This window comes from Rhinolophus sinicus, linkage group LG02 (genome assembly GCF_036562045.2).
Source record: "Rhinolophus sinicus isolate RSC01 linkage group LG02, ASM3656204v1, whole genome shotgun sequence".
Taxonomy (NCBI): domain Eukaryota; kingdom Metazoa; phylum Chordata; class Mammalia; order Chiroptera; family Rhinolophidae; genus Rhinolophus; species Rhinolophus sinicus.
This window is the reverse complement of record NC_133752.1, coordinates 60,636,404-60,660,026: the sequence shown is the minus strand read 5'-3', so window position 1 is coordinate 60,660,026 and position 23,623 is coordinate 60,636,404. Positions and strand designations below refer to the sequence as shown.

At 35.7% G+C, this 23,623-nt stretch overlaps 1 protein-coding gene across 5 annotated transcripts in view; it reads right to left on the bottom strand.

Moving 5' to 3' along the window:
* The window catches only part of CENPC (centromere protein C), a 62,267-nt gene that overhangs the window by 8,391 nt on the left and 30,253 nt on the right, over window positions 1–23,623 (bottom strand). For 3 of the 5 annotated variants that reach the window (XR_012493705.1, XM_019748069.2, XM_019748068.2), the window contains exons 11-17: window positions 23,378–23,521; window positions 22,109–22,191; window positions 15,066–15,125; window positions 11,626–11,730; window positions 10,747–10,875; window positions 4,293–4,388; window positions 1,895–2,049 (exon numbers count right to left, since the gene is read on the bottom strand). Coding sequence is in view for 2 of the 5 variants with exons in the window: in XM_019748069.2 (XP_019603628.2) it covers window positions 1,895–2,049; window positions 4,293–4,388; window positions 10,747–10,875; window positions 11,626–11,730; window positions 15,066–15,125; window positions 22,109–22,191; window positions 23,378–23,521 (772 nt within the window). In the remaining 3 variants the exon portion in view is untranslated. Of the gene's footprint in view, window positions 1–1,894; window positions 2,050–4,292; window positions 4,389–10,635; window positions 10,876–11,625; window positions 11,731–15,065; window positions 15,126–22,108; window positions 22,192–23,377; window positions 23,522–23,623 lie in introns of those variants that run through there. The other 2 variants (XR_012493707.1, XR_012493706.1) reach the window with 2 other exon arrangements.

Here is a 23,623-nt window from a genome sequence, read left to right as displayed (position 1 = left end):
TTTCTTCTGGGAGAGCTCTCATAGTTAATTTGTTAATTCTTCTGCAGACTGATTTTAACAAATCTACTAAGCTTCTCTCTCTCTTATGCAGATTCTCTAGCACTGAGTTTGCAGGAAACAGTTAACAATGTTTCTCTACCTTATCCTTTTCATTTCTCAAAAGAATATATTTAAAAGTGTGTTTCATGTTAAAAATTTTTTTTTACTGATTTTCACTATAAAAATTTAAAGGCAATATTTAGAATAAAAATCAACCATAATCACCTAGTAACATGTTATTTTTCTATGGTCCCTTCAAGTTTGTCATTTTCATTTTTAAACTCTAATAAAAAAAGAATTTTTTTTTTAATCTTGCAAAGTTTGCTAAAATGTTTATACTAAAGGTTTTCTTATATGGCTATTCTTCAAAATAATATGTGCTTAAACTAATATAAAGATGCTTAGTATAGTCCCTGGAAAGTGCTAAATAACTATCATATAATGGTATATCTCATTACTAAATCAAAATATAAACATAACCATTTTCTTCCTGCAGCACATTTCAATGGTTTCTAATTTTTGCAACTACTGCCAATGTAACAATATCTACATGTTAACTTCCCTAACTTTTATTTTCCTATGAAAAATTTCCGAAGTGAGATTCATAGGTCAAAGGGCACAAGTATTTTTCTAATAATTTCTACTAATTCAGTAATTATAAAGTAGCCTTTGGTTTTAATGTAGATTCCTTTGAATGTTAGCCATGTTAAATACTTTTAAGTATTTATTAAAAATTCTTTTTGTATAATAAAGGTGGTACAGTGTAACGGGTAACTGCTATTAGTTCAATGACATTTCATAATGCTTATCTTCACTATTAATTGTTCCTTAGTGACTACACAGGAATCATCTATTACTTTAGTTACATGTACTATTTTTGCTCTTTTAATAATACCTGGAGATCTGTAACATTTTAAGACTGGATTAAAGAAAATTTTAAAATATTTTAAATTTGGATTCTAGTTATACTAATGTAGTAATTTATTTGACTCTCATGTGTACCTTTTCTTTTCCTTGACTCAGTTTGCCCTTTGTTAATATAAATTCAAAGGTTTTGATACTTTCATTTTCTTTTTCAGCTTACTTTAATTTTGTCAATAAAAAGAATTGTTTTGAATGATACTTCCAATAACTCATGATTTCATTGGTTCTTGAAATGTTACTTACTGAACAATGCCATAGATGTAATATTTTTTAAATGCTGGCATAACATTAAATATTCGTGAAATTTGATGATTTTCATATTCTATAATTTTCAAATTCAAAACGTAGAAATATAACATATATATCAAACCAATGTTGCAAGGGATGTGTGTCTCCAGGGAGAGAGAGAGACAGACAGATAGACAGCGACTGACTCACCTTGCATCTCATTATAACTTTAGCCAATAATACCGCTGTTTACAGTGAATATATTATTTAGTACTTATTAAAGCAACTAGCTCCCAGTCCTCAGTCTGCTGCTAACTAATTACATGATTTTTGAAGAAGTCTTTTAACCTATTTATTGCTAAACTGCATGGTGGAAGAAATGAGATTTAGACTTCATCTCAATAATCTCCTCTAGTTCTAAAATTCTAATGGTTTCTGTGCAAACCTATATTCTAAGATTCTTTTACATAAAGACCATTCCTTAAATTTCTAAATCGCAAGGCTACACTGCTATACACAGAAAAAGAACTTTTAAATAACCATTGACTGACTCTAAACAGATTTAACAAATAAAAAAATTGTTTGTGCACTATGGTAATAAGATATCATTTCTGAGGAAAAAGCATTTGTAATGCCTCATCATGCCCAATAAATGACAACTGTACCAACAGCAAAACATAAATATATGGAGAAATATACTCACCAATGTATCTAGGCCAACATGCTGCTTTCCCTTTTCTTGATGTGGCCCTAATATCAATTTCCCAGTAGAAAAAAGGGGTGTATCCAATGTTTTATACACTTTTAACTCACCATGCTCAATCGAAAATTGATATGTATCTCGTGGCCTTAAAAGATCTAAGAGGAAAATATTAATATAAATATAAAGCAATAACAATGACATTGCTCTATCATGTAACATACACACTTATAATTACAATAGTTATTTCTAGATATAAACCTGCCATAGATCGTTGACTCTGGAGCTCGAATGCCAGAAATCAAATCCTATCTTTGTCTTACAAGCTGTATAACCTTAGCCAAGTTACTTATCCTCTCTCCCTGTGCCTCCAACTCCTTTCTTATAAAATGGGAAAATAATAGTTCATCTATGTTAGAGTTGTAAATATCAGATGAGTTAATTTATGTAAAGTATTTAAAACACTGACACAAACTAAGTGTTAGCTATTAATATACTACAATGTGATTAAAAATACAGTGAATGTTTAAATTAAAAAAAAATTATTACAGTAAAAGACGCATTGCCATTAATCCTCCTCAAAATACTCCCCCTTGCTTCAAACACACTTATCCCATAGTTCTTGCCACTTTCTGAAGCAGTTCTGGAAGTCCTGTTTCATGGGTGTCTTAAATTGTGCTGTTGTGGCTGACTCAATGTCTTGAATTGATTCAAAACATTTTCCTTTCATAGTCATTTTGACTTTGAGGTAAAGCCAGAAGTGACACGGTGCCAGATCCGGTGAACAAGGTGGATGAGGACACACCGTAATGTTTTTATGTGACAGAAATTGCTGTACCAGAAGTGATTTGTGACACGGAACATTGTCATGATGGAGGATGAAACCGTCTGCCTATTTCTCAGGCCATTTTCTATGCACGTTTCTCAAAAGCTCTAATAAGTTCACCGTAGTGTTCCTGGGTATAAACTCAGCTCACATAATTCCATCAAGGTCAAAAAACACAATTAAGATCACCTGGATGGCACCTGGCAGCAGCATTCACCGTATTTTTTTATCACACCTCATATAATGTCAACATTACTATTTCCACTATAGCTCAAATGAAAAACAAAAGTAGCTAAGAGACAAGAAAGAATTCCGTATCTTTAAAAAAGTGTAATATAGTCCACAATATAAATTTATCATCATCATAGGTTCCGCTGTTTGTGCTTAATTGATTATTAAATAACAATTTTTTATTTATCAGGTAAAGGCTCTAAGTAACCCGAGTTATAACTGATGCTCACAAATTACTATCTCCCTTTTAAATTTCCCTTTTACTTACAAACGTTTCCAGTTCTGTAATTAATACATTCTTCTATCATCAGCTCCTGACTGTTTTCTTGGATATTTGGGGATGTTAGTAATCCCCCAGTTTACAAGATACATAAAATACACAGACTCAAGAAACAAACAAAAAGTGACGAACCCTTAACAACGCAACTTTTCAAACCTGGTACAGTATAGCAATCTTTTCAATTAAGACACTACATTAAACAAAATTTTCTGTACTTCTACCTCTGCTACCAAATAAACAATCTAAATATAGAAATAACTTTTGTTAAGTCAAATGGAACCTATTTTACAGCCAAAATTTTAAGTGTGAATACTATTACTGTCTCTCTAGTTTAACCGACTTGTCCTCTTAGGATAAATAGTCCTTGATACTCACAGGCATAGTCACAACAGTTGTAAAGCATTTAAACATTTCCTATATATAAATATTGCCTGGTTGGTAAATACCTGATTTTCCCCTACTTACATCACACTATAGCAAATCCCTTGGGACCTCCCATGGTAAACTAGATGCTTGTTAAATATAGCAGGAGGCTTCTGGGACCTTTTGCTGGCCCTAAGGTTAAGCATTGTATTTCTTTGGCTGATTGATGCCCTTGCTAGTCATCCCCCCAAAGGTTTCATGTCCCAGATACCATTACTGGCATTTCACAGCCAAGGTTATCTAAATCCTGCCCACATTCCCTTCCTGGTCTCCTAGTAAGAGTGCATCCTGGTGTCTGCCAACTAACTTGCTATAATTCCCCATAAACAACCCTTGTCACTATGTGTCCTCCTGGTCAAAGGAGGCCTAAAACTTGTTATAGGAGGCAACACTCCTGAGGGCAGCACTTATATCCCAGAGGATAAATGCATGGTGCTATATGTCTACTGCCTGAAAGTTGTTTGCCATCAATGCTCTCCCAGAATAGTACTTTTATAGGCTGCTTATTGGAATTAGACCCTCTACAGGATTTTGGCTCTCAAACAACTAGAAAGAGAAAGTAGACAAGCCAGTCATCAAGCCAGCAGTTTGTCCTTACTGGCTGTTAAATTAAGCATTTTCAATATTATCCCTGGTCTTACCCATGAGAATCATTTTTCTTGTTTCTGGGTCCTTAACTCTCGTTGGCTGCAAAGGATCTCCCAGAGGTATATTCAGATTTACCACTAATTTATTCTCTGTAAGAGAAATACAACTGATGAGTGGGAACACACAATACAATATATAAATGATGTTATTACAGAACTATACACTTGAAACCTATATAATTTTGTTAACCAATGTCAGCCCAATAAATTATAAAATATGACTAATATACAAACTGCTTAAAGTTATTTTCAATTAAAAAAAATCTAATATGAAATAAAACTATGGACAAGTTGTAAAGGAAAATTACCAGAAGCATAAAAATCTCTTCCTATTTATAAAAAGGATAACACTCCTATTTATAAATAGGATAAACATTCCAATAAACAATAACCCCAAAACCACAAAAATTTAATATAGAAACAAAACATCCTAAGTTTCTTATTTTTGTACGCCTATTATAACATGACAACTCTGAAACTCTTGCATCATCAAGAAGTTAAATGTTTTGCATATTCTCTAAGAGAGCTAGATGTATGTAATACACTTTAAAAAAATTCACCAAAAAGAGTGTTTTAACCATAGTTGGGCATAAAGAAGAGAAGCTTCATTTGACAGGCCAACTTACTCATGTGGAGATGTTTTATACTATGCTTTTAGTCACTTTTGCTTTTAAGAATAAGCTCAGTTTGGAATTCTAGTCAAAAGGCAAAGTATGGAACTGCTGTGCTCACCACCCACCATCCATACATCAAAATTACAATTAGATTATGGAACAACCCACCCTGGAGAACCACCCGAAGACTAGCTGAACAGAACACCTATAATGAAGGATATAAAGAAGAGGCCACATGAAAACTGGTAGGAGGAACAGAGAACACGAAAGGAGCTAGTCTCATAACCACAGGCGGCAGTTCAGAATCGGGAGGGATATCTTGGCTGCAGAGGTTCCCCCTTGAGGAACAAGGGATCCCAGCCATACACTGGGGTCCCTAGTCCGGAGCACCAGTGCCCAGAAGAGTCCCTACAATGTCTGGCTGTGAAAATCAGCAGGGATTCTGTCTGGGTAAGATTGAGGGCTGCTGGAGACGCACACATCCTCTTAAAAATCCCAACCACAGAGTCACTCACTCACAAACACTGGCCCTAAGCTCCGGAAAAAAGACAGCAGCACAAAACGGGCCAGGGACATATTATCTGGCTTCCAAGTGAGGACTGGAGGGGCAGCTGTATCAGGGAAAGAAGTACTGGCAGGTACCATTGTTCCTTTGTTGAGACCTCCCCACACAGCTTGCAGGTGCAGGCAGGCACCAATTTTGTGTCTCCCTTAACCTGGCTGACACCACTCACCACCCTGGTGATTCCGAGAACCTATCTACTGAACACACACACCTGACCTGAACTTCTTTCAGCAGCTGTTCCATGCGAGCAGCTGTACTCAGCCCATGCTATGAACTTTCCTAAAATTTCTCAAAGGTTCACAAACCCCAAAATAAGCAACAGCTTGTCTCAGCATGTCCTTTACCTCTTGCTAAGTGGCCCCAAATCCAACACTAGTGGCAGCCAGCCTCAGTGTGCAGCAGACTCTCTGCCAGGCACCTCCAAGCCCAGCACACACAGCTAACAACCACAGATCACTTTGTAGTTCTTAGCAGGTGGCCTCAAGCCGGGTACACGTAACAACTGACTTAAGCCTACACCGGAGAGTTTCAAAAGAGGCCCCAAAACCAACACACCTTGTAGCCAGCTTCAGACCACACCAAAGCATCACCCAGTTGGCTCCACAAATAACATACCCAAACACTGGATTAAAAAGGCACTAGAACACTGCTACAGGGAATCCCGCTCTGTGGTGTCAGCCCATACTCTATTGTCACAGTCAGTCCTCACAGACCATCAACTTGAGGGCCAATCCCACCCAATGATGTTCCATCAACAATAAAGGCTCAACTACAACAGTAGGGCGCACAAAATCCACACAAAGAACACGCCTGGAGCAACTGGATCAGGTGACCAGGGAGACTGTGCCACTGGGCCCACAAAATACCTACTACATAGAGCCACCCTGCCAAGACTGGGAGATTAACAAATTTGCCTAATATGTAGAAACAAACACAGGGAGGCAACCAAAATGGGGAGACAAAGAAACATGTCCCAATGAAACAACAGGATAAAACTCCAAAAAAGGAACTAAACAAACTGGAGACAATATGCAGGGTTCAAAACAATGGTTATAAGAATGTTCAATGAACTGAGAGGAAGAAAGGATGAACTCAGTGAGAACTCTCAGTGAGAAATATAAACTATGAAAAAGAATCCCTCAGAAATAAAGAATACAATAACTGAAAGTAATACATTTTTATTTAGTAAGAATCAATAGCAGAACAGATGAAAGAGAGGACTGAATCAGCAATTTGGAACACATGGTTGAGGAAAACACCCAATCCGAACAGCAAATAGAAAATAATATATTTTAAAAGTGAGGATAGTTTAAGAGACCATGGGACAACATCAAGTTTAACAACATTTGCATCACAGAGATACCAGACAGAGAAGAGAGAGACCAAGGGATTGAAAACATATGTAAAGAAACAATGATGGAAAACTTCCCTAACCTGGTGAAGGAAACAGACATATAAGTCCAGAAAGCAGAGAGACTCAAACAAGATGAACCCAAACAGGCCCACACCAAGACACATCATAATTAAAATGCCAAAGGTTAAAGACAGAGAGAACCTTAAAAGCAGCCAGATAAAAGCAGTTAGTTACCTACAAGGAAGCACCCATAAGATAGTCAGCTGACTTCGCAACAGAAACTCTGCAGGCCAGAAGGGATTGGCAAGAAACATTCAAAGTGATGAAAAGCAAGACCCTATAACCAAGATTACTCTATCCAGCAAGGCTATCATTTAGAATCAAAGGAAGATAACGAGCTTCCCAGACAAAAAAAAAAAAAAAAGCTAAAGGAGTTCATCACCACCATGTCAGTATTACAAGAAATGTTAAAGGGACTTCTAAAGAGGAGAGAAAAAAAAAAAAAAAAAGTGAAAAATGTGAGAAAATATACGAAAGAAAAGAATTCTCACCGAAAAAGTCAAACACATAGGAAAAGCAGTGGATCAACCAACTATGATGCTAGTATAAAGGTTAAAAGGCAAAAGTACGAAGATCATGTATAATTACAACAGTAAATTATGGAATACGCACAAAAGGGTTAAAAATGATAAAAACCTAAACATAAAGAGGGCAAGTAAAAATGGTAGCGATTTTATTAGGAGTTCAAACATAAGTGACCATCAACTTAAAATAGACTGCAATAAACATAGCTTGGTATGTATCAAGCACAGGGTAAAAACAAACCAAAAATCCATAAGAGATACAGAATAAATAAAGAGAAAGGGATACAAATACAAAACTAAAGAAAGTCATCAACATACAAGAGATGAGAGCAAGAGAGTAAGAAAGACACAGAGAAGAACTACAAAAACAAACAGAAAACAATTGATAAAATGGCAATAATTACATACCTATCGCTAATTACCTTAATATAAGTAAATGAAATGCTCTAAGCAAAAGACATAGAATGGCTGAATGTATAAGAAAACAAGACCCATACATCTGCTGCCTACAAGAGACCCACTTCAGATTGAAAGACACACTGACTGAAAGTAAGGATGGAAAAATATGTATTTCATGCAGATGGGAACGGAAAGAACGCTGGGATAGCAATGCTTATCAGACAAAACAGACTTTAAAACAAAAGCTCTAACAAGAGACAAAGAAGGTATTTCACAATGATAAAGGGATCAATCCAACAAGAGAATATAACCCTTGCAAACATTTACACACCCTATGTAGGAGCACTTAAATATATAAAGCAAATATTGACAGACATAAAGTGAGAGATCAACAGTAATACAGTAATAGTTGGGGTCTTATATAAATGGATAGATCATCCATTTAGAACACCCGACAGAAAATCAACAAGGAAAGAATAGCCATAAATGACACACTACACCATACGGATTTAGTATTCGAACTCCTAGCCACAGCAATCAAACAAGAAAAACAAATAAAAGGTATCCAAATTGGACAGGAAGAAGTAAAACTGTCATTATTTGCAAATGACATGATACTACATGTAGAGAACCCACCCTGTAAGTTCCATCAAAAAACTATTAGAACTGATAACTGAATTCATTAAAGTGGCAGGATACCAAATTAGTATTCAGAAATTGGTTGCATCTTTATACACCAGTAACAAACTATCAAAAATAAGAATTAAGAAAACAATCCCATTAAAAATTACATCAAAAAATAAAATAAAATACCTAGGAATAAATTTAACAAAGGATGTAAAAGACTTGTACTTAGAAAACTATAAGCACTGAAGGAAAAAATTTAGGAAGATACCAATAAATGGACGCATAAACTGTGCTCATAGATCAGAAGAATTAACACCTTTAAAATATCCATACTACCCAAAGCAATCTACAGATTCAATGCAATCCCTATCAAAATACCAATGGTGTTTTTCACAGAACTAAAACAAATAATCCTAAAATTTATATGGAACCACAAAAGACCCCAAATAGCAAAAGCAATCTTGAGAAAGAAGAACAAAGGTACCACATTACTTGATATCAAACTGTTCTTCAAGGTTATAGTAATCAAAACAGCATGGTACTGACATAAAAACAGACACAGATAAAGAGCCCAGAAATAAATCCACCACCTGTATGGTCAATTAATCTATGACAAAAGAGACAAGAATATGCAATGGGTAAAAGACAGTCTCTTCAATAAATGGTGCTGGGAAAACTAGACAGACACATACAAAAAATGAAACTACTTAGATGACATACAACAATAAACTTACATCACATACAACAATAAACTCAAAATATATTAAAAACTTAAATGTAAGACCCAAAACCATAGAACTCCTAGGAGAAAATATAGGCAGTAAACTCTCTAACATTGCTCTTAGTGATATTTTTTGGATACATCTACTCGGACAAGTGAAACAAAAGAAAAATAAACAAATGGAACTACATCAAACGAAAGAGTTTTTGCACAGCAAAGGAAACCATTAACAAAACGAAAAGACAATCTACTGAACTGGAGAAGATACATCTGGCAATGATACAGCTGATAATGTTAGTATCCCAAATATATAAAGAAGTCATATAACTTAACAACAGACAGTAAACTATCTAATTAAAAAATGGGCAGAGGACTTGAATACACATTTCTCCAAAGAGGACATACAGATGGCCAAGAGACATATGAAAAGATACTTAATGTCACTAATTATCAGAGAAATGCAAATTAAAACCACAATGAGATATCACCTCACACCTGTCAGAATGGCTATCATCATAAAATCAACAAATATGTTGGCAAGGATGTGGAGAAAAGGGAACCCTCATGTACTCTTAGTGGGATTGCAAATTGGTGCAGCTACTTTGGAAAATAGTATAGAGGCTCCTTAAAAAATTATAAATAGAACTACCTTAGGACCCAGCAATCCCACTTCTGGGAATTTATCCAAAGAAATCCAAAACACTAGTTCAAAAAGATATGCATTCCTATGCTCACTGCAGCATATTTACAACAGCCAAGACACGGAAGCAACCAAAATGTCCACTGATAGACAAATGGATAAAGATATGGTACAAATATAATGGTCTATTATTCAGCCATTAAAAAGAAAGAAATCTTGCCATTTGTGACAGCATGGATGGATCAAGAGGGTATTACGTTAAGTGAAATAAGTCAGACAGAGAAAGATAAATACTGTATGATTTCACTTAAAATGTGGAATCTAAAAAACAAAATAAACAGAAACAGATTCATAGACACAGAGAACAAACTGATAGTTGCCAGATGGGAAGGTTGTTGGGGTCTGGGTGAAAAAGGTGAAGGGATTAAGAAGAACAAATTGGCAGTTACAAAAAAGTCACGGAGATGTAAAGTACAGCATAGGGAATATAGTCAATAATATTGTAATAACTATGTGTGGTGCCAGATGGGTGCTAGACTTATCGGGGTGATATCTTTGTAAGTTATATAAATGTCTAACCATGATGCTGTACACCTGAAATCAATACATTATAATACTAAATGTCAATTGTAATTGAAAAATAAATTTAAAAATTAAAAAGAAAAAAAGAAAACCAGTTTACCTTCAAAATTTCAGGAAAAAGGACATTAAAAAGTGAATAATGCAATATATAGATGATGTATTACAGAATTGTGTACCTATAACCTACAATGTTACTAACCAATGTCACCCCATAAATTCTAATAAAAATTTTTTTAAAAGAGTGAATTTACCCTAATGTATCACATCTGAAGTTTTCAGAGGTAAATTTGCAAAGAGCTACTTCTCAAAGCACTGTTATTTATAATAAAATCTAAAAGTTACTTTCAGGAATAAGTTCATACTTCTTTCATCGTTATCAAGACAGATCCTTTTCCTATTAACGGTTTTGTTGACTTTTTTCATTTCTCCTTTTGCCTTCCTTTTAGATGGTATTAAGTCTGGGGACAGTATTCCACCAATCACAAATCCTCCTGAAATTTAATAACAAAAAAGATAAAAGCATCATACCGGGGAAGTGAAATGAAACAGAATTCTTTACATTAATAAAACAATTTCAAAGTATAAAGAACACATTATTATTACTACATCTACAGCTAGTAATTCAAATAACACAAATACCAACCAATTTCACTAATGTCTCTGCTATCCTAAACCTAGACGCACTGATGAAATATGATTGAATGAAATCAACAGGCATCAGTGAAGGCTTAAAAGAAACAAACAAGAGGCCAGCAATGAACTATTTATAGTAATCCACATGTGAGTTTAGTTCTTAAACTTAGATATATCCATCAAAGAAAGGAAATAACTTCAAGATAACAATGACTATACTTTCTTGCCCACCCTCTACCATTTCTGTAGAAACATATGAAAAGAACTGGGGCTGAGAAAAATAATGGGAATACTTAATCTTTGCCAGTTATAATTTTCTCATGTTCTGATTTAATGCTTAATTTTATGTAATTAGAAACCTTGTTATATAGAAATAGTAGCACCCTAAAAAGGCACACACACACTTCAAATTATTACCAAAAAGAAAATGAAATCAACATCTCTGTAGTTATCAGATTTGAGTCTTGTCACAATTTGGGGGGATGATGATTAAACAAGGAAATGCATGCAAATATGTAGGACAGTGCTTGGCATGTAATATACATAAATAAACCGTAGCAATCCTCATGATCATTTTTCATTGTTAGACATTAAAGCATAAATTTTACCTGATGGCCTTCCTTGATAATCTACTCGCTCCCCTCGCCAGTATTCCAAAGGTTTCAATCGTATTCTCTTGGTCCTGCGCACATTTGGTGTGTTGGAGGGCAATACTGCAAAAAAAATTCGACAAAAATGTACACATACAAATGTTTAGCTGGATGATACTTTGCAGCGGAAAGATTGATATTACCTTCTAGAACACTAATAACGTTTCTGTACAAAACACTAGAAAAACAAATTTTAAGACATATTTGTGTTAATAATTAAAGAAATGCCAATGAAAAACTGGGCTTCTAGCTTGGCAAATATTTAAAAACTTGATAATACCTTATGTTAATGATGTTAAAGGTACACAGGACCTCTCATATATTGTAAGTAGAAATGTAAAGTGAAGACAATTTGGCAATACTTATAATACTGACTCAGAAATTAAAATGACTAGAAAATGAGTTTACAATAATTTTCACAAAAATGGACAAAACTCTAGGTACAAGAACATTCATAGTAATACTGTTTATAACAGAAACAGAAAACAAAAATTAAATTGAAAACCATCTAAATGCTCCACAATAGGAAATCTATACATTGGGAGTAATCAAGTGTGCATATGTTTGTATGTATAACACACATATCTACTCATTTTATTTCAACAATATAAAGTTACATATACTAAGTTGAGTTTGTTGGCTATACAATCAAATTCCTGTTATTTTTTGTTTGCTAGAGCTGTCCAATTCTAAAAATAGCTTATCGAAATCTCCCATTCTAACTGTATTTTTTAAATGAAAATCTCCTTGCTTTTTCTTATACATTTTAGTTGCTGGTTGCTTGGTGCATAAGAGTTTACGATTTTTCTATCTTCATAAATTGTTCATGTCATCATTACATGTCCTTTTTAGTCCTGTTCAGCACTTAAATTCCACTTTGCCTAATATTAACACTGCCCTACTATTTTATTTCTATTTATTTATGTGTATATAATAATATCCATATTAGACACTATCTAGCAGCAGAGAGAAATTTTTCTTGGTGACTTTGAAGAAGCAAGCTGCCATACTGTGACGGGGTCTATGGAGACAGTCATGCAGCACGGAACTACAGGTGGCTCCAGAAGGTGAAAATAGTGGCCAATTGCTGACAGAAAACAGGCACCTCAGTCCTACAGTTTCAAGGAACTAAAGTGTGCTAACAATCACATGAGCTTGGAAAAGGACCCTGAGCCTCAGATGAGACCACAGCCCAGGCTGACACTTTTGAATACAGCATATGAAACCCTTGAACAGAGGACCCTGCCAATCTATGCCTGGGTTCTTACCCACGGAAATCATGGGATAATAAACATGGGTTGTCTAAGCGACTAAGTTTGTGGTAATTTAGTACACAGCGGTAAAAAACAAATATACATTATCTAAGTTTAACCAAATATATTTCTAGAATCATTCAGTACCACTGCTTCCTCTCTTTGGACTCAGTTTTATTTTATATGATACTTGGTTAGAATACCTAACATGAGTATTTTACGTGGAAGATACTAAAGTGAATCTTACATTATCTGAAAAATAAATTCGATTATCAGAAAGAAAAATACCTTGGGGAGATGTAAGATTATTGGATTGTAATACATTTCTGAAAGTAGGCTATAGATATTATTTTATTCTTCCAGTGTTAACACAGATAAGCAGTGCGAGTCATTTAACTTTTACATTCTCTCTGGACACTTCCCTCTATCCTGAAACTTTAGGAACTTTAGTCATTTATGTCTAGAGGTATATCTTTTTCAATAATTATGAGTGGTAGTTGGTAAACTCAACCAAACCACAAATTAAAGCCTATCTTTAATCGAGGGAAGTTTCTTAAACTGTTTTCTCTCATCCATTTCTTTTTTTCTGGAAATCCTATTATTTGCATATTTTGTCTGCTCTCTCCATGTTATTTCCATTAGATATCTTTTTTCCTCATGGTTTCCATTTTCTGTATTTCTGATCTGAAGAATACAGGAATTCCATGTCAACATCAGCTACTAACCGAGCTCTCAACAGTGACTATTTCTACTTTCAGTTCATTTGCTGACTTTTTAAACTAAAAAATGATGACATTTTAGTACCAGAAAGTCTGCTATGCTATAACAATCTCTGAAAGTGCTCATGTTTCTTCTGTTAAACTTGTTATCCATCTACCACAAAAGTTATGGCTCACCAGAAGCTGACTACTGTTCTTAATGCATAATGCTTGATTTTCCTCTCTGGTTGCTGGACGTCCTGTTCAGGGACGTTTTGCCTCTCTTTGCCTACTCCTGACTCTTCATCATTCCACTCAAAGACAAACATTAAGCACTGCAAAGTATAGCAGCAGTCTTTCTTCAGAGGGCTGGCAAAACATTGAGATGTGAATTTGTGGTTGAAGCCATTAGAGAAAGCTTTACTCCTAATGGTTCTCTTCAGGTACAATAAGCACAGGAGCATCCACAGCCCCAAGTATAGGGAGAAACATAAAAAGCCACTCCAGTCCCACAAGGTGTTAGGTCCTATGAATCCTGATCTGCAAATATCTCTTTGGGAACCACAGAGTTTTAATCCTCACATGGGCCTCTAGGTGAGTGCCCCAGCACCCAGCTTACTACTTACCTATCCTACTGTCATGCAGGGTGTCTGGCGGAGTCTCTGGTCCCACTCCCCACATAAGAATGCATGCGGCCAAAAGGAACACCCACAGAGCCATAGACAAGGGAGTCATACCACGATATTCCCGCTAGTGGCTGGGTTGGAGACACAGGAAGCAGGAGCCACACTATCTGCAACCTGCCGTCCACTTCTCTGCAATCCACAACCCACACTCCGCCGTGCTAACTGAAATCTGTTCTCGCTAGCTCAGCCACCATCTTCTTGCTAGCCCCCCATTTGCTGGTAGCGTAGCCACAGTAGTTATATTAGTGGCCAGTGGCTCACTGGTTACAGCTGACGGCCAACTAGCCACAGCTGATGGCCATCCAATCACAGTTGATGGCCATTTACTACCTGAGCCAGCACCTTTCCACGTGGGGCCAAGAGCCTGGGAACTGCACTCCTGGCTCTGTCCCCACACTACTTTTATTTTGTTTAAGAATGAACTGGATCAAAATGGGAGGAAAAGTTGTCATGGATACCATCTACCTAGAAGCTAGAAATTATAAAGAATTCTCCATCCTACATGCTTAACCTATATGGGATCATGCTCCTTATTATGGGACAAAGAGTGAGGGCTACAGGATTGATTAGTGGATAACAAAGAAACTCTGTGGCCTGTGATGTTTTACCATGAAATTCATAAAAAAAAAAAAAAAAATACGTAGTTTTAATGTATGTGCCAATTAATTCAAATAATATTTGTCCCTGCTTGAGAAAAATTAAGTTATATTTAGAAAGAGGTTTTATAATATGCAAATATTAAAAGACAGAAATAATTTTACCTAATTTGTGATGTACTTTGTTCTCTCGTGTTATTTTAGATCTTGTTACTCGTGAGTCATCTGCAAAACACAAAAGGTAACATCCTGAACTATGACTACTAATTCCATGTTGAGTTAAAGTGTATTACTTGGTCAACTTCAGTATAAGTATATTAAATAAAACTTGACCTGACAATGCATTTTATTTCTCCTTCTGCTTTTCACTGTTGAGGAATAAAGACTAATGAAAAACAGTATAACATCTCTCTAGATTTTGGTACAATGAATATATCTAAAGAACATAGTAGTTAAAAATAAAAAACAGGGGCAGTGAGATGGCTCAGGTGGTTAGAGCGTGAGCTCTGAACAACAGGGTTCACTGTTTGATTCCCACATAGGCCAGTGAGCTGCGCCCTCCGTAACTAGATTGAAGACAACAAGCTGCTGCTGACCTTCTGGAGGGGCAGCCGGATGGCTCAGCTGGTTAGAGCGCGAGCTCTCAACAACAAGGTTGCCTGTTCAATTCCCACATGGGATGGTTGGCTACGCCCCCTGCAACTAAAGATTGAAAATGCTGACCCTCTGGCAACCACCAAACCATTGTCTGTGTCTATGAGTTTCTGTTTCTCATTTGTTTGTCTTGTTCTTGAATGGAACTCTTAAAAAAATGAAAAACAAACAGGTTTCCTATTGCTGTGGACTTCAGGTGAAATAAGCCATTGGGCAGATAAAAATGCAGGGTGTGATAATTAACAAATAAAATGCTAATAATATAATCTATAATCTTTAAAGTTCTAAAATAGTACAACTGTACTGAATTTAGCAGTGTGCTAAGTAGATAAGGGCTCTCAACTTTAGTGTGGTCAGTAGCATCTAAACACAGCTGCCACCAATTCTTTCCTTTCCTATGCCCAAATGTTCTTTATCGAGAATGGAGTCTAATTCCCTTCTTGAATTTCTACTGGCCATGACTTGCTTGACTAAAAGAATGCAGCACAAATGATGCTCTGGGACTTCAAAGGCTAAGTCCCAAGAAGATATGCAGTTTCCACCTTGGTCTCTTACAACTTCACTCTGGGGACAGCTACCATATATGAAGATTCACTACCCCAAGACTGCCACGCTGTGAGAAAACCCATCCTAACTACATGAGAAGGCCATGTGGAGGAAAAGAAATGCCTGGCCAGCCCCCAACTATTCCAGTCACCCTGACTGGGTGCCAAATATGCAAGTGAAGAAGTCACCTTGGACTCTTAGACTTCCAGCTCAGTCAAGCTGTCAAATTACTGCAACCCCAGTAGCTTGCATTGAACTATAATACAAATGCATGAAAGAGCAAGTGAGAACTGCCCAGCTAAGCCAAGTCAACCCATAGAACCATGAGAGATAAAAAACGATTGTATTAAAAGCCGTTAAATTTTGGGTGGTTAGTTATACAGCAATACATAACTGGAACACTTAAAGTCCATGAACCACCTAAAATTTTTCATACACTTTTGTATATATTATATATTTCCTTAAAAGTAAGTCTAAGCTTTCATTATATATTCTCATATGAGTCCATGATAGCAAGAGATTGTTAAGAATGACTGAATTAGATACTTCATAAAATTGCTAGTTTAGAAGAAACTTTAGTGATCATAAAATCTAATTTCCCACTCCAGAGCAGCCAAACCTATAGAGATCAACAGTAGATTAGTGGATACCTAATCTCGGGTGGGGATTGAGAGAATAGAAGGTGCCTGCTAAAGAATATAAAGTTTCTTTTTTTTGGGGGGTGGGGGGTAATGAAAATGTTCTAAAATTTATTGTGGTGATCGTAGCACACCATTGAATTATATACTATAAATAGTTTAATTACATGATATGTAAAGTATATCTCAACAAATCTGTCACACACAAAAAAATCCAATTTCTCATTCAATCCCCACTAGAACAAGTAGAAGGCTAGTTTATGGTTGAAAATTTTCCCACAGCAGAGGGCCTTGGAGGCAGCTGGTGGGGTCAGAGAAGGAACAAAGCAAATAAGTAAATATACTGTGGATAACGGGAGCCAGGTTTCTCACTATCTCAGAAGGGTTTTATAAAAATGGAAAAGGGAAAGTCAAAGGTACTGGACTGGAATTGGACATATTGACATGGACTCATGATTTCTAAATGAAAATACAGAAATAGATATAGATGCTTGTGTATGTATAATGTAGATATATGTGTGTGTGTAGTATGCATTTTGTATCTTAATCCACTAAAAAAACCTAGGAGCAATGATATCCCAGCAACAATAAGCACACCAAGGACTCAGATCTGAGCATCTAAATGCCATCCTCCTCTAGAAAGTAACTGGTTCCTTAAGAAAAATAATTGATTCCAGAGTTGAGGCAGGGGTCCTAGAACATCTTATGCTGAGAAATGAAACAGTATTCAAAACATGATAGAAACTTGATGAAAGGACTTAGGGACCAGTTGAAAAGACATCTACTGGCCAAATAAGGCCTAGTTTATCAGAATAAGTGATAAAGATTAAAACCCATCGAATAAAATAGAAACCCAGTAGTTGTCCATAATATGAATAGATGAATAATGAATAAAGAAGAAGGGGTAAGAAAAACAATTTTTTATAGAAAGCTAACAAAATAATTAAGGAAATAGGAAATAATTTGGTATCATCATTAGTGGCTGATAATTCAGGTGGGAGCCTTTAACAGAGGCTAAGATTGGTGTGGAGGTTTGAAAAGGAAGGAGTTACTGAAACAGCATCAGGATATCACTCCACAAACAATCAATTATGAAAGAGAAAAACTGTACCTTTAAAGCAGAGAAACCTGGCAATAACTTGAACGGTGATGAAGACCAACATCACCAGTAGGAGATGGGTCAGTACTGTGCGCCTCCTAACTTGATGCACACAGATCACAGCACCACTTCTGCACTGTTTCTGTCACATGTGCATGGCTGGCATCTGATCGAGAAGAAACATCAGAGAGACCTAGGTTGAAGGTCATCCTAAAGAACAAAAAGATTGTACTTTCTAAAAAAATGTAAAGGTCAGAAAAGTTAGAAAAAGCCTAAGGAACAGTTCCTTATTGAAGGAACTGCAGGAACAGGAGGGCTAAATGACATCCAGGATCCTGGATTGGATCCTGAACCAGAGAGAAAAAGGAACACTGATGGCACTGCTGGTGAAACCAGCTGCAATCAGTGAAGGAATATCGTTAAGCCCTCACTTAAGGTGGTAGATAAGGTCTTGGAAACTGTGACTGTAAGTGAAACATATAAGGAAACGAATTTTACCCTAGGCTAATTGATATAAATAAGAATTAAGTTCCTATATCATATTTCTGATCACAAAAAATAAATCCACAAACTTCTAAATTAAGACCCAAAACACTTCTGATATTAAACACTGATAAATATTAGCTATACATAACAGAAAAGATTAACAAAAACAAGTGATATCATTCTTTTCCAACCCATTTATGCCAGTTCAGGGTCACACATGGCTGGTGCCTATCCTGGACACTCAGGACTCAAGGTGAGAACCAACCCTGCAGGATGTCCTTGCATCACTGGGCCACTCACACACCCCCACACACATTCAGACTGGGACAATTTAAACATGCTAAGTCACCTAGTATGCACATCTTTAGGATGTGGGAGGAAACCAGAGTACCTGGAGAAAACCCATGCAGACATGGGGAGAACATGCAAACTCCACACAGACAGTGGCCCAGGTCAGGAATCGATTTTTTTTCTTATGAACATTGTAACAAAACAACATTGAATGAAACAGTATTATTCAAGGACCTGGTGTACTATAGTGTTATATTAATGCTGACTTCCTGACTTGGATGGTTGAAGGGTGATTCAGTTCTTGTCTTGCATTGTGTCTGCACATACACATAGTATGTCTGCAACTCATTTTCAAATAGTTCAAAAGAGGCTAATGATAATTAATATGTATAAACATATGTAGGGGAGACAGGGAAGGAGATGAAACAAATGTTAACTGTGGAATATGGATGAAGACGATATAGGATTTCTGGGCAAGTTTAAAAGTATTTCAAAAAAATGTATTTTTTTAAAAAGCAACAGACAAAACTCCTGAATTAAAAGAATTAAAGAACTAAAGATTAAAGAATCCTAGTAAGCATGGGGATGGAAGAAAACAGGCTATCGACAAAGGAAAAAAGAAATAAGGCTACCTTCAAATTTCTACTCATTAGCATGAGCTATCACGAGGTAAAAGAGCAATAGCCAGATAGTTTAAAGGAAAAAAGATAACTCAAGATTATTTTTACTATTCGACTAGTTGTTCAACTGTGTTGAAAAATTCCTGAGTTCTTGCTAGCATATGTGAGAATATCTACCAACTTTACAAAGAGGTATCAAGCATAACTGTTATGAAAATAAGTGTAAATGTGTTAAACATTAAAGAAAAAAATACCAACAAAGCAAGTTAAAAATAAAAATCCAATCGTGCTATTATTTTTAACCCACTTTGTTTTAGTTCTATAAGAAAGTTTAAGTAAAAGGGTGAACAAAAATCTAAGATACAACAACAAACCAAAGAAAGCAAAGATCACAATATTAACATTAGACAAAACAGACTGTAAGGTAAAAGCATCGTTAAGCGCAACATGAAGAGCGCCACGAATACCAAAGCATGTACATTCCACATGAAGGAGCACATATGCTCAAAAACGGCACTGAAACATACATCACACACTGCAGTAAATAGATGGAGAAACAGACCAATGCAGCGGAAAACACTTCACAAACTTCACAATCAAATGTAAGGACACAAAGGATCAGAATAATATAAAATGGTAACGTGTCCAAATCTAAAATCCTATTCTTCTCCCCAAAATCTGCTCCTTCCCTAGTATTCTCTAAATCAAGCAATGACACCACCATTCTTTCAGGTGCTGAGGCCAAAAGCTTTATCCCTGGATACCTCTCTTTCTCTTACACCCCACATCCCATCCATCCCAATCCTGTTGACTCTACCTTCAAAAACACCTAAAATCCTACTACTGCTCTCCACATTCCACTGCTACCACTCTAGTACAAGCTACCACCCTTCACTGGGATTATTAATGTCTCATCAATTGATCTTAATGCTTCAACCTTACACCAGCCCCCTCAAACTCATCAGTCCATCCCTAACACAACAGCCACAGTGATTCTGTTTACAGATCCATCATGCCTCTCCTCTCCAATGGCTTCCCATCTTTCTTAGTAAAAGCCCAAAATCCTTGCAACAGCATTTAACATCGTCTGTGATCTTTCATTCTTGTTACCTTATGATATCATCTCCTACTACTCTATCCATCTCTTCCTCTGCTCCAGCCCTCCTGGTCTCTGTGGTGTTTCTCCACTAGAACAGACTCTTTACCACATCAGAACTCTGCCCCAGATCTTCCTTCTGCCTGGGGCACTATTTTCCCATACAGCTGCAGCATTTGCACTCTCACCTCTTTCATATCTTTGCTCAAATAATCACTTCCTCAGTGAGGCCTTCTCTGCCCATCTACCTAAAACTGTAGCCCCATTTCTCACCCTAAAATCCCTGCTTTATTTTTCTACTCTCAATATCCAACAAATCATAAATTCTGCTATCTTTTTTTATTGTCCTGGCCTCCCAGAAATTAAGCTCCACGAGGGCAGAAATTTTTGTCAGTTTTGTTCACTATCATATTCCTAGCTCCTAGAATACATAGTAAGTATTCCATAATATTCCATAAACATTTATAAGTTCCATAAATATTCAAAGTATATTCCAAAACATACATCCATTTACATTATCAACAAAATAATGAGAGGATACATATTTTAAAATACGTTATCTATAAACAAAAAATACTTTTCTCTTTTTCAAGGATCCATGGAAGACCTTCAAAATTCTTCCATGAATTTTATGTGATCTACGCATACTTTAGAACACGAAGAAAACCTTAATAAATTCAAAGAATACATACTACAGGCCAAAGTTCCCTAGAATAATGAAATGAAACTAGAAATTATTAACACAAAGCAAAACAAAACAAAACACATCGTAAAATAATAGCTAACATTAACATTTAACATATACCAGGTATTAAACTAAGCAAGGAATTATTCATCCTTATACCAATTTGTGGTAATGGAATTTATGTCACCATTTTATAAATAACGAAACTAAAGCTAAGAACACTGAAATTTCTTACTCAAGTTAATATAGTTAACAAGTGGTAGAGCTGGCTTCAATACCAGATTCCTGACTCTGGAGACTAGGTTCTTGACAGATGTACTTCTAAATAACTCCCGGGTCAAAGAAAAAGCACTATAATTTAGAGTACACTAGAAGAAGAAGCTACATTGAGAAGAAAAAAGAAAATCCTATAAAATTAAGCCAACATCATACTCAGGAATATTCACTGCTTTTTTTTCACCAGATAAAAAGCAGAAAAATAAATATAGAAGCATTCAACTTAGAAGAGAAAAATAATAAAAACACATCTAAACACAGAAAGAAAAAAAGGATTTAAAAGGAAAAGTAATTGGTGATTTAAGGAAAAAAAACATTATAACAGATTATATTCCAAGCACATATTCTTTAAAGGGCATAAGAAAATTATAAAACTCTCCATAAAGATGTATTTTTAAAACTTTATTATGGAATGTTTCAAACATATTCAAAATAGAGAAAATAGTATAATGAAACTGCTTCAACTATTACTCAGCTCTAGAAATCAATACATGACTAATCTTGCTTCATTTATACCCTTATCAACATTTTTAACCCTGGAAGTAGTAGATATCTTAAGTGCCAATTTTTTTATTATGTCCTACTTGAAAGAAAGGATTGTCATTCATCTGTCTCATTCTTTCTGTCTCTCTCCTCCCTCCTTCAATCTCTCCCCTAGATATAAGGTCTTACAAATCTCTAATAGAGTTCGGCTCTTAAGAGTAAGTATTCAATATACATTTGACATTGGTTATAATTTAAATAAAACATCACATACCTAACTCCATACGCATAATGCCATAAACATCAAGACAGTAGAAAATAAACAATAACTTACCTGAACTTTGCTGAATTTCCTCATCATCTACATCAGAATTATTCTTTCCAGACATTAAATAATTCTTGAGCCTAAAAGGTCCACTTAAGAAAAAAAAGTAAACCATAAAATTTGTGCTTTTATAATGCATATATCTAATTATCTATCTCAATGGTCCTTTTTCCCCTAAAGTAACAAAGGCTTTTTTTTCTTATAAAACCAATAGCAATGTTATGTCACTAATATACTTACTTGCTGCACAAAATAAAGAATATACGATTTAATTCTATAACTGACTGTCAAACATGATAAAAACTTTATTTTATAATCCTTTAAACTAACTCATGGATCAGAGTTATGAATTTAAGTCAAATCAAATAACATTCTTTAATAAAAATCAAATTATAGGAAATAATTAGAAATCAGCTTTTAAAAAAAAAAAAAACTACCACAATCAAATGGAACTTAAAATATAGTCCAGAAATTGTTCAGAGGTGATTCAGCTTATCTCAGTCCTAGATCCCTTTCCTCCTATTATGAACCTATTATAGGCCTAGTAGTCCTCACCCAGCAAATAGTGGACAAAGAAATCTTAGCCATCCATTAAAAGTGTGAGAATCTGCTATAATTTACCATTCCTTCCTTTTGTGTGTGTGTGTGTGTGTGTGCGTGTGTGTGTGTGTGTGACTTCAGGTATTATAAAAGTAGGTTAATTTGGTTTGCTCACTGAGTGTGTCTGCTTTAAACATATAGCCACAAATTCTTAGATATTATTCCTTTCAAGAGGTAGGGTCGAGTTCGACCCTCTCCATGAACGTGGTCTGTATTTAGTGACTTGTTTCTAACGAATTAAGTGGAAGTGACAGTGTGCAATTTCAGGGACCAGGTTATTGAAAGGCACTATGACGTCCACTGTAGTCACCTTCTCTTAGGTCACTTGCTTTGTGAAGAACCAGCTGCCATATTGAACAGCCCTATGGCAAAGGCCACATTACAAGGAACTCGAGCCTGCAACTAACAGCCATGTGATCGGGCCACCTTTTAAGTAAATCCTCTGGTTCCAGTCAAGACTTCAAAGGAATGCAAACCAGATAGATATCTTGAATGTAACACCTGATGAGAATCCCTGAGCCAAAACTAACCAGCAAAGACTTCCAGATTTCTGACCCACAGAAACTGTGAAACAATAAATGTTTGCAAGCCACTATTAAGCTTTGGGGTAATTTGTTACACAGCAATGAGTAATTAACATAGTGAGGAAATCCCATTATCCTTAGAACACATTCATACCTTCCTTCCAAAACTAAAGTCTTAGGCTCTCCAGAATCCGAATCAGCCTCCTCTGGTGTCTTGCACGGATATCCCCTGGTCTGAGGCTTTAGATGAACATTTTGTGCAGTCACAATATTCTCATCTTTGGGGCTTCCTGTAACTCTATAAAAATGAAAAGTTTAAACTGTTTACATTTCTTCATAAACTATTTATTCTAAACACAATATATAAGTGGGTAGACAAACAAATATCACTAACCCTGTT